We start from the raw sequence: 15720 nt of genomic DNA on the forward strand, positions 1-15720 counted from the left end.
AACTCAGAGCTGAGCTTTAACATGGCTCCAACCACATGCAATTAGCCCAATTAAAGGAATTTTTTTAAGGCCCTCTTAGGTCCTGCCAGCATTTTAAGTGGGAGCAAACTTGCTTTGCCAGCAGATGTTGCCATTTTTGCAGCAGGGCTGGATTTTGGGGCCGCGTTCTCGGAAAAGTTGCGTGCTCAGGCCATGAGGAAAGGCAGGGAAAAGGTTCCCTGTCAAGATGAAATACATTAAAAAAAGCTCACATGCTCCCTGATCGTGCTGTGCCAGGCATCAGGGAATGTGACCAGCTGAAATTGCCTCCCAAAAAATAAAAGCAAGGGGGTGGTGGGGCTGCTGGAACCCAGGATTATTGAAAAAGAAAACAAAACCTGGAAACGTTTGCCGAACGAAACCAGATTTTGGTGATTATTTTGTAATTATTCATGGTTGGAGGGACGGGAAAAAAATATCCAGGATTTAAATGGGCTTATTTGTTTGTTTGTTTGAGTCCAAATGCTAATGGTGATGGTTAATGGGAATAAAGAAAAAAAAAGGAGAAGAAATGTGTATAATTGGCATGCAGTGCATTAGTTCCCAAGTCAACCAGCAAAACCGGTCTTATCACTGTGGGCCCTGTGTGGATTTTATTCCTAAATCTGTCTTTCAAATCCTGGGTGCTGTCCAGGAATTACTCTAATTAAAAAAAAAAAAAAATTAAAGATATCCTGGTGGTTTAGGAAATACATTTCCCTGTACACCATACTCCATCAATGATGCTGGCATGGAAAACAAGGGGAAAAAGCACATTTCTTTCTCATTTTTTGTAAGTAAATCGATTTGAGAATGATTCTGGGCTGCTCTGAAATGGCTCTGGCCCCCTGGAAGTTCTGTCTTCAATCTGAAAGGGATGTCAGGAGTCCAGGAGTGCTGGTGAGCAACAGAACTGGTGGCTTGACAAGCCCAAGGCAGGATGTGAGGGCTCAAGGTTCCCCTCATGCTCCCTGGCATCCTCGTCTGCTGTCTGTGAATATCCAAGGAAAATTATTCTGCAGACTCCCAAAGCTGGGCAAAGATGCTGCTGCCCTTCAGGACAAACCAGCAGGACTGCACACACCAAACACAGAATCCCAGAGTGGTTTGGGATGGAAGGGACCTTAAAGCTCATCCCATCCCACCCCTGCCCTGGCAGGGACACCTTCCACCATCCCAGGCTGCTCCAAGCCCCAGTGTCCAACCTGGCCTTGAACACTTCCAGGGATCCAGGGGCAGCCACAGCTGCTCTGGGCACCCTGTGCCAGGGCCTGCCCACCCTCCCAGGGAAGAATTCCTTCCCAATATCCCATCCATCCCTGCCCTCTGGCAGTGGGAAGCCATTCCCTGTGTCCTGACACTCGAGGCCTTTGTCCAAAGCCCCCCTGCATGGTCAACAACAAAACCATCAGCTCAGACAATTGTCCTGATGGCTGGAGAGGTGACAGGTCTTCCCAATGTCCATCAGTGATTTAGGAACACACATTCCCCTGGCACCTCAGACATTTAAGGACCCCTGAAAGTGCCCAAAAGCAGGAATGGAAAAGCCCAAACTCTCTCTGCTGCTCAGAGCGTGGCCTTGCACCAACTCAGACCGAGACCTCACAAAGTCCCAGATTTGATGTCCCAGACATCCCGAATGGTGGCACAGCCATTCCTGCCCTCTCTTGGCTCCTGGAAGAGCAGCCACGGCCTGAGGCTGTTCCTGTTTCCTGTTGGAAGCAGCCCTAGCCATGAACTAACACCATGGGTGGGCACTGAAACACCCAAGCTGCGACTTTTTGGGTTCCTTCCTGAAGATGGGAGCGCCGTGCATGGAGCTGCCCTGGGTTGCTCCAGACAGAAGTGCCAGAGGTCCCGGATCCTTCTGGAGCAGCGCTGAGAGACTTGGCAGCCCAGCTCACCAGCCCTAAAGTGGTGACATCTTTGAGCAATTCACTCCAGTCTGGGATGTCTGGAGCATTTTTTTCCATCCTGAGACCTCATCCTGGCCCCTGCAGATTGAACTCGGAGAGGGCAGTGTCCTGCTCTGGCAGTGTGGTGGGAGAGAGAGCTGGGAGTGCAGCCACAGCCAGAGAGAAGGGACCATTTCCTGTGAGGAAGGACAAACAGGAACAGGGAATCATCTTCTGGAGACATGGCCATGAAATCCTCTTTCCTGAGGAAGGAAGGAAAAGGACAGTTTTGGGGGAAAGGCTGAAGGAGCCTTGGGGATGGCAGGTGCTGACCACAGGAGCAGCAGCCTCCTCTTTTGTCCCTGCCCAGGGGACAGGGCTTGCCTGCTGCAGCAGGGATGCTCCGTTCTTCCAAAGGGATCCAGACCCACCTAGTGATCCTGGCTGGAGGGAAAGATCCTGTTCAGGCCCATTCTGACAGGGGCACTTTAACAAACTCCGCCTTGTAGCTGCCAGCAGGCACTGGCATTAGCTGGATTTATAGCCAAGCTTTATCTGTTGCCTGCAATTCTAATTTGTGGCTCATAGGCCATAAAATTCCAAGTTTTCCAGGCAGAGGGAAAAAAAAAAAGTGACGATTGACTGTTACTGCTGCCTCTTTTTTTTCTTCTTTTTTTTTTCCACTGGAGCTGTTCCTTATGCAGTTGTAACCAAATGGTAACCAAATAGACTCTCTAATGGCCAGCACTGTTTATTCCAAAACAATATGGATTTTCCATTTGTGATTCAAAAACCATAGGGTGTCACTTTCCCTGCTTGGCATGAAGCAAGGTCAAGCTTTGGGGATGCAGAGAGGATCCTGAGGAAAACTGTCCCTGCCTGAAGGAGAATCCCTGAGAATTAAACTTCCTTTCACTGTGGGTGAATGATGAAAGCATCTCCAGCCTAAGCTGCAAACCAGCCACTGGTTTCCCAAAGTGAGTATTTATTAGACTCTGCACAGCTCAATGCTTTTTATTCCCACTTAAAAATCCATTTTTCTTGGTCAAGCTTCCATTTACACTGGAAATGGGATTTTGAAATGAGCTCCAATAGCACCCAGCCCACCACACGCCAGGGATGCTTCCTCTGTCATTCCCACATGGAATGACAGAGCCCTGCTGAGCTCCACCTGCTTCCATCCTGCAATTTGGGGGCTACGGAGCAAAGTTCCTCTCCCTCTTGATCCAGGAGAAAATTTGGCAGCATTTTAGGACTCCAGAAACAGTTGCAAAGATGCAGAAACCCAAAGGAAGGTGGGTGGGGTGAAAGCAGCTCAGAAAGATGGGGTTTGTCAGGTGTGGGATTCTCTACAATCCCATTAATTCTGAAAACACTGGCATGTTCACCTTGCAGAGGGGGTAAAGCATCCAGGCTCTGGTGCATTATTCAGTGCAGGTAAGATCAGGGATTTGGGCTGGGATTTCTAGGAAGGTATGGAGAAATGTAAACAAAGGCTTGGGAGAGAAGAGCCAGGTGGGATCAGATCCTGCCCCAGCAACACAGGAAAGACCCTGCAGAAAGGACAGCCTCAGCAGGAGCAAGGGAGATTTGGGGAAGCTTTTTTGTGAGGAGCACCAAGAATGGGAATAAAATGCACGACAAGAGGGTGGGGCTCCTGGGAAGGAGGCTCAGAGCACATCCCTGGGAATAGGTTAGACCAGGAACAGGGCGAGCACGCGGGACAGCGCTGGGCTGGGTTGGGCTGGGCAGAAGAACAGAGTCCAGCCCAGGCACGACTCAAGGGACCACAAAGCATTTTGGCAAGCAGAGCCTCCCCAGGAGCCAAAGGGCAGAGCAGGGAAGCTTCCTTGCAGGCCAATTACCTCTGCAGGAATCTAAAAGATATTCCCATTGCCTGCGAAGCCGCACGCCAAGTCTGGTGTTTGTTTGTGTCTGTGTTTATTTCTCAGAGCGTTTCTTTCCCTGCACCCCAGGGAACCGGCTGGATGCAAGCTCTGGCCTTCTCATGGAATAAGAATTAACTCCTGGATCTTGGCAGCACCAGCAAGAGACCGGCTCCTGCTGAGTTGCAGCCTGACACGAGTCCCATGAGCCACAACATACCCAAAAATCAAGTTCTGCCTGTCCCTCATCTGCCTGGAGACCCCAAAAGCCCCGGGCCCCTCTGTCCCCTGGCTCTGTGCTGCAGTGTGGGGCTCTCAGCACTGCTTTGGCACCTGCTGCATCCAGGCCACTCAGAACATGCAGTGCCCACAATCCACGGCTCCTTGTCAACTCTGCAGGTGAACAGAGGGGCAAAAATCAAGAGTGAAAGGTGCAGCAATAAAGTTTGCCCAGGTCCAGTTTCTCACTGGGCTTTGGAAGTCCTGAACCAATTAAAATCTCCTGGTACAAACTGGTTTGGCTTCTCCAGCGGGCGACGTCACCTTGCACGAAGGGAGGCTCTGACCCATCCTTAGAGCAGCCACTTCTGCTGTTAGGAGAGGGTGAGTAAGAGCTGAAACACGTAGGGGCTTCAGCATTTGGGGCCGTTTGGTGAAAAATCCTCTCTCCCTGTCCCCAGCGGGGCTAAACCAACGTCAGTGCTCGGCAGCTGCAGGGAAATGAATCGCTGGGTTGGACTTCCCGCACGCCGGGGTGAATCACAGCCACCAGACGTGGCACTCATCCACGGCAACCAGCTCGGGCTCGGGGAGTCTGGGCACGGAGATGTGATGGAAAAACCCGGAGTTCAAGGAGAAAACGGGCCTGGCTGCGCCCAGGCTTAGATGTTCCCGTGGGATCCGAGCCACGTCAAGCTGGGGAGCTCATTGCTCCATCCCCCGTGTGGGATGCAGAGGAGGCCAAGAGGCAGCTTCGGACACTGGGAAGGCAAAATGCTGATGCACTGGTGGAGTCACCTGCACAGGAACATCGGGAATCCCGTCAGGAGGAGGGAGCCAAGGGCCTGACCCCTGAGCAGTACTCTGGGCTGTGGAACCACTTCCATCTGGGAGGAGCGGTGGTCTCAGGAAGCCCATGAGATCCATCTGATTTGTAATCTAATCCCCAGATGACATTCATGGCATGGGAACTGTTTTCCATGGAAACCTATCTGCAGGAGGACGTCCATGCCAGATGCCTTGATTTAATCAGCCCATGCAATATCCTCAGTTACGTTCCAACATCTGACCCCTGCTAACCAGATCGGGCACTTCAAAGCTGGGAGAGCGCTTTTCATGCCAGGGAAAAGAACCATGGAATCTCTAGAGCTGGAAGGGACCCACAAGGATCACCAAGTCCAGCTCCTGGCCCAACAATCCCACCCTGTGCATCCCTGAGAGCATTGTCCAAATGCTCCTGGAGCTCTGGCAGCCTTGGGGCTGTGCCCTTTCCCTGGGGGAGCCTGGTCAGTGCCCAGCACTCTCTGGGGGAAGAGTTTTTCCTTTAGCTGCATGGACACCATAATCGGGAACCAAAGTGAAAGTCCAGCCAAGGCTTCCCAGTGAATTCTGTGCTGGTTCAGAGTGGGCATGATGCATTCTCACCATGACTCTGTGGCATTTTGAATGTTCTCTTGTGGGAACCAAGCACAAACCTGCAGCTGTTCACAGCCACACAGAGTTCCAGGAGTCTGAATGCACAAATAATCTCTAATTCTCCTATTTTTTGTCTTTGGATAGCACAGAAATATGGATTTATGTTTACCTGCACCTTTTGGCCTCTCTTGATGCACAGACACATCCACAGAGGGAAGAGGAACAAGGTTCCCAGCAATGGGAACAATAAAACTTCCTGACCTTGTTTGCATTGGCACAAGGGCTTCTGCTGACATCTCTGCATCCTCCACGGTTCACGGGGCATGAAATATCCCGGGTTATCACTGAGCTGAAAGCTGATGGATCCAGCCCAAAGACTGCTGAACACCCAGCAAGAACAACTCCCAGCAAGAGGGACCAGACACTGTCTCGGGCTGCTGGGTTAAAAATAGCTCTGAGTTGTCAGATCCCACAGCTGGCCCCAGCTCGGCTGGAGCGATGGCCCATGGCAAGGGATGGGGCCAGATGGGCTGGAAGGGACCTTCCCTCTGGGATTCCGTAATGCTTCAGCTTGGAGAAAGGTTGCACTAATGGAGGTTGGTAATTAAAGGACCTGATACGAAATGGAACTTAGGACAGCTGGGCATTTCTGCTTGCCTAATGGTATTTATAAGATTTATTGGTTGCTTGGGTGAAGGTAAAGCCTTGAACACCTTCAGACAACAGTCTTACAATCTATTTAGTACAAAGCCAAATTCCTTTCCAGCTCAGTAAGATGGACCTGGAGGTGAATGTCCAGGTGCCATGGGCATCTTCCAGTACCTCAGGGTGCTCCAAGCCCTGTCCAGCCTGCCCTTGGACACATCAGGGATGAGGCAGCCACAGCTTCTCTGAGCAACCTCAGGGCCTCCCCACCCTCACAGGGAAGAATTCCTTCCCAATATGCCATCTATCCCTGCCCTCTGGCAGTGGGAAGCCATTCCATCCTGTCCTGTAACTCCAGGACCCTGTAAACACTCCCTGTGTAAAGACAGGATCAAAAGGATAAAACTTCCAGGAGCTGCTCCCACACTGATATCAAATGCTCAATAGCTAAAATTATCCTCCTAAAAAAAGAAATTTTTGGTAAAAACTGCATCTTGTGGGAAGCAAAACAAGGGGTGAACCCATGAATACATTCCAACTGCAAACAAAAGCAGGCTCAGAAACACTCACCAAACAATCCAGCCCACTCCATGTGCCTCCTAAATCTCCCATGCCTCCAACGGGTACCACAGGCTCACAATGCCGTGAGTGACACCACAACGTGGGGCTTACAGCACTCAGTGCTCTAAAAGCTGTTTCTTAATTTAACTTCCAATTTATGGAGGCATTTTACCATCCTTCAACTCTCATTTTCTCTGAGGAAACGCAGGCCCCGCTTTGCGAAACGTTAAAATAAATGGATGTCGCCAAATTATTAAAATGAAAGGCAAGTGCAGGGTTGGCCAAGCAGATCATGGCTGGAGCCCAGCTTCCCAAATTCCCCGAGCAGCTTTCAGCTGATTGTGGAAAGGCGCCATCAGCGGGAATGCCGTGTCTGCAAGCATCACCTCACCCTGGTATGTTTGGAAAGCTCCTGGACAGCCTGTGCCACGGGGAGGGGAGCGTGCACAGATCGTCCATCATCCTGATGCCTTGGGGGGAATGGCTGGAGCCATAAATCAACAAAGCTCTCCTGCTCCATCCTACCCATCCTGCCTTCATTTATCTCTCCGTGCTGGATTGTGGAATCACAGAGCGCTTTGGGTTGGAAAAGGTCTTAAAACCCGTCCTGTTCCGCACCCTGCCATGAGCAGGGACACCTTCCACGAGGCTGCTCCAAGCCCTGTCCAGCCTGGCTCGTCTCACTTTGGAGTTTTTAGACCCTTTTTAGGAGCAAGGCCGTGGTGGCACACGTGGACTCCTGGCCAGGCACGCTGGGGCTGGCTGAGTTTCTGCTGGAAAGCTGTGCCGTGCCTCTCACAAACACCAGATGCTCCAGGCCAGGGAAACAAAGAGCACTTTCTGTAAACAACAGCACACTGCAGCCCTCTCCCAGGCACGAACAAGGGGAACCAGCAAAACAAGTGACAAGAGGTGGAACACTGAGCAGCACATGTGGGCTGGGGGGAGAAGTGCAGGATGAAGAGGGAAAAATGGGAAAGGTGCTGGATGCAGGTGAGGGAATGGGAAAGGTTCTGGATGCAGGTGGGAGGATAGGAAAGGTTCTGGATGCAGGTGGGAGGATGGGAAAGGTGCTGGATGCAGGTGGGAGGATGGGAAAGGTGCTGGATGCAGGTGGGAGGATGAGCTCCCTGGGGGCTGCAGCCTCCTCTCACTGTGCAGGGCTGGGAGGGCTTGGGCAGCCTCTGCCCTCTCCATGGAATCCCAGAAAGTTTGGGTGGGAAGGGACCTTAAAGCCCATCCCATTCCATCCCCTGCCATGAGCAGGGACAACTTCCACCATCCCAGGCTGCTCCAAGCCTTGTCAAACCAAGCCTGGAACACCTCCAGGGATGGGGCAGCCAGAACCTTTTCCTTCTTTTTCTTCCACAACCCTCTTCTTTCTTTTTCTTCAGGGTTGCAAGTTGCAGGGGTCACAAAGAGCTCTTCTGGGAACGAAGACAAAGCTGGAGGAGCTGATGGGGAACAACAACAATAAAAAGTTAAATAACTTGGGGCTTCCCCAGCAGCGCCTGGGGAGTGGGAACAACAGATCCTAGAGGAAATGCTTTGAGACTGCCAGAGATTTGGTCAGCTCTCATAGCCCAGAGTGAATATTTGGGCATCACACAGTGCAAGAAGAAATATTTTCCTCACTGCTGCAGATCTTAGAATGAGATTAACGAGCGTGAGTAACAAGGAACATGTTGCAATGCTGTTATAAAAGCAAGGACAGGCTCTCAGGTGAGTCTGTCACACAGGAAATTCAGTGAGAGGGGACCAGAAACCCCAGCTTGTCTGTCCTGGAGGGCACAGGTAAATAATAAGCAATTCCTTTAAACAATTCCACATTTATTGCCCCTAAACTGGCAGCTCAGATCTCTCTTGTTTGAGGATAAATCTCCAGTTCCAAGCTGCAGCACAGAGGTGTTGTCACTGACTTGTGGGTAACAATTTGGGGTGGCCTGGGGGGAGATGCATGAAGAGGCAGGGGGGATACGCTCCAAATTAGAAGAATATTGAGGGTGGAAGTGTTAAAATTTAATATTAGGGCTTGTTTGGCTTTGTTTTTCATCACCATAATTCCAGACCATTTGATCCTTTTCTTCCAATTCAGGAAAAACTCTGGTTTTGCCTTCAGAGGAAGCACTGGCACAGGATCAGACAAACATTTCCCAAGTGAAAAAAGCAGGAATCCTAAAAAAGGGACTGTGCCCTTGCCCGGAGGCAGCTGCATGGACTAAATCCTCAGGTACACATGCTAATCCTCAGGAAAAACAGAGCAACCGGCAGAAACTCTTGCTGCTCAAGCTTGTAGGGAGCTTTCCAGTGAAAATGCCACAAAATAAAAAAGCTAGAAAATATTTTGAGGAATTACATCTCCTTGCATGCCAAGACAAACTGAAGAGCTGCATTTCCAGAGGGACCGAGGGAGCAGGAGCAGAAATGAGAGGTTTAAAGAGCCCTCTTCAGCCCGGTGTGAAGGTGGAGAAAATTCAGGATGCCCTGAACATGGCCCGGGAGGGGCAAGGCAGGAGTGGCACCGGCGCTGTCCCTGTAACCCCAGGCAGGGACCGCGGTTCTCCGGCCCCCTCCAGTGGCTACAGCCCAGGGAGAGACCGGCAGCATCCGGGCTTTCCCAAATCCAGAGCCATCCTGCTCTTTATTGGGCAGCAGGTGGATTCAGGCTCACCACAGGTACCTCCCACCTGCCCTCAGGTCTGATCCTGCTGCTGTCCCAAACCATTTCGACCCTGGGAAAAGCCAACAGGCACTTGTGGAAGTGGCACTTTGTCCCCTCTGTTGTGTCCTGCCACAGTTCTCTCCACTGGAAGAAGCAGGGCTAAAAAGGTACTGTAACTCAAGTTGGGCTAAAAAGGGCTTTACTTGACTGCGGGGATTGAAAAACAAGAAACAAACAAACAAACAAAACCTCCAAAACCAACCAAAAAAAAAACCACTTCAACCCAACAGATGCCTTTCCCCCACCCTTTGAGCAGGATGATATTTGGATCCCAGCTATATCCCAGATATCTGGATGAGCAGGAAATGGTATTTGGATCCCAGCTACCAGCATCCCATGCCCTGGAAATCCTCCCCCAGCAACAAAGACAAGAAAAGCAAGCGTGAAAGGACAGCTTTGGAGCAGCTTGGCTGATTTCAGACCTGGTTTGGTTCTTCAAGCATTTGCCTAATCTTCTTATCCTGTCCATTCCAGCTTCCAGCAAGGCCAGGCCACACACACTTTATATATACTGCACAAATATAATGGACATTTTTCAATGGATGGGATGTACACTGCAGGAATGTTTATTTTCTCACCCACAGCTTCACAAAACTCAATTTTTACTCACATTTTCTGAGCACACCTTATGGACAACATGGGAAAAAACACCTTTACAAAAGGGAATGCTTTACTGCATAGGAAAAATGGTGAAGTCCAAGCTAAGGCAAAAAGAAATGCTGTTTATATAATGTGAAAGGATAGAAATGCATGAATTATTGAGATTCCATACTGGAAGACTATTGTTTCCTGGGTTTAAAAGGACAGAGTAAGGCAGAGAATGCAGGCTTTTGCCATACAGGACGTGACAATGAAGTCTATGAATATCCTGAATTTATTTCAAGATAATTATCTCTCTACAGTGACAATTCCAAATTCTCTGTGTATTAAACCAGCTTGGCAAAGCTGGGTTGAGTAGCCTCAGCAACCAATCTCCACAGGGACTTCATTCCAACAGAATCCTGTGCACTTACAGCTTAATTTCATGTGAGTTGTCCCCAGGCTGGACTCATTCCAGGCCCTCAAGCCAAAGGTTTGGCCTTTTCCAGAGGCAAAGTCCCTCAGTGAAGATGGAAGTTGGATGGATGATCCAGGCCCTCCAAAGCTTGGTTCTGCACATCTCCAAGCCACTGATGAACCTCAGGGTGGTTTGCTGCTGGGCTGGGAGAAACATCCTTACACCTGGAGAGATCCATGCTCAGGGGAATGCTTTGGATGGGATCTCTAATTAACGTAACAGGCTCAGCTTTAATTACAGACCAGACTTACATCAAGCACTGAGCTGAGCCCATTCTCTCAATTTCTCTGGGCCACCCTCTGACACTCCCACTGAGGCATTTCACTGCAGTTCATTCCAGGTGGAACCACCATCCAGAGGGGGGCTGAGCACAGGAACAGGGAATGGCCCCAGCCCAGGCTGAGAGAGCTGCAGGAGCATTTGGACAATGCTCTCAGGGGTGCACAGGCTGGGATTGTCGGGGTGTCTTTGCAGGGCCAGGAGCTGGACTGATGATCCTTGTGGGTGCTTCTAGCTCTCCCCACATCCATCCTACCACCTTTACCCCAACTGGGGGTCCCATTTACAAACCAACTAAAAATCCTCAGGGAAAAACCAACCCCAAAAACTGTTCCCGTGGCACTTTCTCAACACAGTCCATCTCACTTTCTGCCTCCCCACACTGGAGCTCAGGAGCACGGTGAGCTCCTGCAAACCATTATGGATCCCCCAGCAAGGTGCCAAGAGGCTTTACAACCTGTTTGCATCTCCCAGGCATGTTCACACCTCTATAAAGCCAGTGCATGACTCGCTGCCAGCGCCAGGAAAACCAAAACCAGCTGTAGGCCTGGGAAGGGAATGGTGCAGAACTGCCCCTCCTCACCTGCCCACAGCTCCACGTCCCCTGCACCTCACCTGGAGAAGGTCTGGAAATATCCTCTGCTTTGGTTTGCTTTTGCATTTATTTATGCCTCTGGGAAAAGAACGTTTTGGAGTCAGCGTTGAGGCCTATGGGGTAAACCCAGAGGGTACAGGGACAAGGCTTGGAGCAACCTGGGATAGTGGAAGGTGTCCCTGCCCTTGGAGGTGAGCTTTAAGGTCCTTCCCAACCCAAAGCAAGCTGGGATTCTCTGGTCTTTAAGGTCACATCTGGAAAATTACCTTTGCCAGCTGGATGAGCACAGGAAGAAGAGCTAGCAAAGAAAAATCATCCAAAAAAATTAAAACTTATAACACAGTGACTTTACTTGAATCGGAAAAGTTAAAGCAAGTACCATTTATCACCTGAGATTTTTCCCAAGATCCTGAGGCACCATCATCTCTACCCTTCTAGAGTTTTGACAATGATTCCTCTGCACTGAGCACATCACCGGCTGGCCCTGAGATCCCAACTAAAGGCCACTGACTCCCTGTAGAATGACTCTCCTGGGAGTTTTGGCATGAAGAGGCACTGGAAGTCAAAGGAGCCCAGGCTGCTGGATGCAACACTATGATTAGAAGCACGAAATCTCCCAACTCCTCAAAATAAACCCCTTTTTTCTCCCTTTTCCACAGTGCAAACAAAACAGACCTGTTTCGTGGATCTGGGTGAGTTTTCTCTGGTCTTACCATGGCATATGAAGTAAAATGTAGGTAGAACTTCTGGGTTTATCCTCTGTGATGGGAAAAATAGTAAAGTAGGGACACTTTCCCCACACAGAAATGCCACAGAGACCCCAGGTGTGTGTGTGACACAGATCAGTAACAGAGGTTACACATCTGCCAACAGCTACAGGATATATTGTATTTGCTCCAGCAACACCCACACACGTTTAGCAGCCTCTCCCCAAGGAGATAAGACACTGAATCACTGCACCCTAAATCTGGAGGAGAACAAAAATCCACAGGAGCGGGGAATTATGTGCACTCCATGAAGGAAAAAGAGGCAGGATTGGCACCTGGCTCTGTCAGGGCACTCATCTACCAAGTCAAACTATCCCCAAAAGCAGCCAGCCGCCCTTTAACTGAGTTCGTGAAGTAAAAATTGTTTAATGGGGTCTGGGATGGGAAGGCTGGGGATCAGATCCAGGCGGGATTTGCCAAGGATTCTCCGCACAGCTATGCGGCACAGAGACAAGAGGCTCCGGGCGCGGCCTGCAAGGAAAAACACAGGGAAGGATTACTGGGGAAACAGGGAGGGAGAACAGCAGCACGGAGGCAGGGCGGGACAGCTGAGCGTGCACAAATCCCGCCTGGTGAGGAGGTCAAACCTCCTGGGCTTGGAGCAGATTTCCAACCACATGGGCAGGCTGGAAGGCAGGATGGGCTGGAGACCATGGAAGCCATCACTGCCAAGCCCACAGCAGGACCTGAGGGAGCGGCTGGAGCTGTGCCAGGTTGGATTTCAGGAAAAGGTTCTTCCCTCAGAGGGTGTTGGGCAATGTCCAGGCTCCCCAGGGAATGGGCACAGCCCCAGGCTGCCAGAGCTCCAGGAGTGTTTGGACAACTCTCTCAGGGATGCACAGGGTGGGATTGTTGGGGGGTCTGTACAGGCCCAGGGGTTGGACTGGATGATCCCTGTGGAACCCTTCCAACTCCACAGTTCTATTTGGATCATTTAAAAATTATGTCAACAGTACCAATGGCCAGCTCAGGCCTTATCCCAACTTTCTTTTGAGCGCTTCCTTTGAGTCCATGGAGAGCTCTTCCAGCACAGGGACAAGAGGATGGCGGTGCCCATGTTGATTCAGGAACTGGAACTCCATGGCATCACTCCATTATCCCATATGCTCCACCTGAGGAGTCCCATTTGCCTCCTAAACCCAAGCCTAATGGAACTCCAGCTTATGTGAGCCTCGCTCCTCAGAATCCCAGGCAGGCTTGAAAACCAGTCCCATGCAAAGATGAGTAACCTGGGGATGTGAATTGTATCCCACAGCCTGAATTCCTCTGAAAATTCTCTGGAGTTCAAGAGGGAAACCTCACTTCTACCCCTGGTGCAAAGCTGTGGCCTTCACCTTCAGGTGGAAAACCAACCTTCAGGTGGGTTTCCGAGGTGCTGCGCTTTTCCCCACCTTTTTCCATCTCCATCCGAGCCTCCTCCTGCCCCTTTTTACCCCTGTTTGTGGCTTTCCTTCCCAACCAGTCTGTCCAGACTAAACTCCCTCCTGGATCCAGAGCCCAGGGTCACACAGGAACAGCTGGGACACACCTGTGTGGCTCTGGAGAACTGGATGCCTCTGGTGATCCACAGCTCAGATAGGACCCTTATGCCTAGTCTACATGAGTGGGCAATGGAAAACAGATGAAAAAGGCAGAGTAACAGACAGAGGTTGGGCTGCTGAAGGACTCAAGAGGGGAAAACACTGTGTGAAGGTACAAAGTGCAACAGGGGAAAGGCAGGGAGCGGAGAAGTCACTAATGCTTTGTTTGCCAGCTTGTTGGACCCCGTTATCTAATTGCTGACGGTCCTTGAAGCGAGGACAGCAGCACCCACCCCACCAGCACCTTCAGTTCCAAACAGCCCCTCCAAAGTGCTCTCCCGGGGAGCCAAACCCACTCACCCCTCGCTTCTTTGAACACCTCCAGCGCCTCGGCGTTCACCTTGACCCTCCCCGTGGCCTCGACTGCCAGGGCCTCCACCTTGACGAGGTTGAGGTCCGCTCCGAAGTCAACGAGGAGGCGGACGAAGGCGGGCTCGCAGCCGTGCCGCAGGACGGCGTCCAGCACGCACACGGGCGAGCCCCGCGAGAAGCCGCGCACGTTGATGGGCCCGCAGCAGTTAAAATCCGGGTCGGCTCCCGCCTGGAGCAGCAGGCGGAAGCAGGGCAGGTGGTGGTAGGCAGCGCTGATGTACAGGGGGCACACCACCAGCGTGGTCAGCGGCCGCGGCGCCGCGCCCGGCCCGCGGGACGCCAGCTGCTGGTTCACGTCCACGTCCGCGCCGTGCCTGCTCCAGGGAGAGGGAGGGAAGGTTGGGAATGGCAAGGGAGGAGGCTGAAGGGCATGCGTGGAGTGAGAACCCCTGGAAGCTGCCCATCCCTACCCTCAGATGGGCCTGGCAGCGCTTCTGAGTGAGGACAACATCTCCGAGAAGCAAAGATGTTTCCCTGCCCACATGAGCCCAGGATTTGGAGAGAGGGAGGAACAGCAACATCCTTGCCCTCCTGAAGGATTGGGTTTGCATGGCCAGGTTTTGGTGGTGGGAGGCTACAGGGGTGGCTTCTTTCAGAAGCTTCCCTTCGAGAAGGAGGGAGAGGTGGGGGAAGGTGTTTTTGAAGATTGACTCCAGTTCTCATTACCCTGCTCTGATTTTATTAGGAATAAATTAAATTTATAGCCCCGAGTCTGTTTTGGCCATGATGGCATTTAGTGAGTGATCTCTCTCCTTCCTCATCCCCCCTAGTCCTTATCTCTCCCATTCCTTATCTCAATCCAGGAACTTTTAGCTGTATTTTCTCTCCTCTCGTGCCTTGGCACCAGGGATGGCTCAGCCCTGAGCCAGCACCATGTAATGCTGGATGCTAACGAGCTGCCTGGGGAGCAGGGATGTTTCCAGATGACTCCACTGAAGAGGGATGCTGAAATAACTTCCCTACCAGGGTAAAACGGGCCAAAAAAGCAACACAGGCGCTCGATCCCAAACAGCAGGGAAATGGAAACAGGAATCTGCACTCCACAGCGAAACATCCGTGACAAACCCAGCTCCCAAAGGAGCTGGAGGGGCTGGAATCTGCTGGGGATTCCCTCAGGCAGTGGTGACAGTAATTCCATGTACCTCTCATGCAGCCCGGATGGGAAGAAGGAGGAAGACAACACAATCCCTAAGGAGTAGCTGGTTTTAATCCAAAGCCCTGTCCGTTCTACCCACAGAGGGAGAAAAGGTTCCTTCACCCACCAGTCTCCCTCCCCAGATTGCAAACGGAGCACTCAGAGAACCAGGTTTTTCCTAGATAGCATGATATTCCTTTCAGGAGTTCATAAAACCAAGGAAAATACCTGGGGACAAATGCTACCTCAAAGGAGGCTCAGTTCTCACTGAAACCAGCGGGGACCGCTCCCTATCTGGCAAATATTTAACCAAATCCTGCAGTTCTGAGCATGGCAAGAGTCTCATTCCACTTAAGCACACCCAGAACAAGGGCTGAGAGACTCCTCTAAGAGCTGCAAATGGCACAAAGTGTATTTTCCCCCTTAAAATCAGATTACAAAAGCATTTGGACAGAGTTATCTGTGCTGCTTTGAGACTTCCACAGGGCTGTTGTAAGGCCACAGCCTCCTGAGCAGACAGCAGATCTCCCTTCATTCCAGTCCTTTCTTCCTCCATTATTACCACCAAAATTC

The 15720-nt window shown here is 51.2% G+C and overlaps 1 protein-coding gene across 6 annotated transcripts in view; it reads right to left on the reverse strand.

Moving 5' to 3' along the window:
* Positions 1-15720, reverse strand: part of ASB1 (ankyrin repeat and SOCS box containing 1) — a 30742-nt gene that overhangs the window by 11050 nt on the left and 3972 nt on the right. For 4 of the 6 annotated variants that reach the window (XR_010368894.1, XR_010368895.1, XM_064433415.1 and 1 more), the window contains exon 4: positions 13941-14326. Coding sequence is in view for 4 of the 6 variants with exons in the window: in XM_064433415.1 (XP_064289485.1) it covers positions 13941-14326 (386 nt within the window). In the remaining 2 variants the exon portion in view is untranslated. Of the gene's footprint in view, positions 1-1415; positions 2111-2844; positions 12532-13940; positions 14327-15720 lie in introns of those variants that run through there. The other 2 variants (XM_064433417.1, XM_064433416.1) reach the window with 2 other exon arrangements.

The sequence above is a fragment of the Passer domesticus genome, chromosome 10 (assembly GCF_036417665.1).
Source record: "Passer domesticus isolate bPasDom1 chromosome 10, bPasDom1.hap1, whole genome shotgun sequence".
Classification (NCBI taxonomy): Eukaryota; Metazoa; Chordata; class Aves; order Passeriformes; family Passeridae; genus Passer; species Passer domesticus.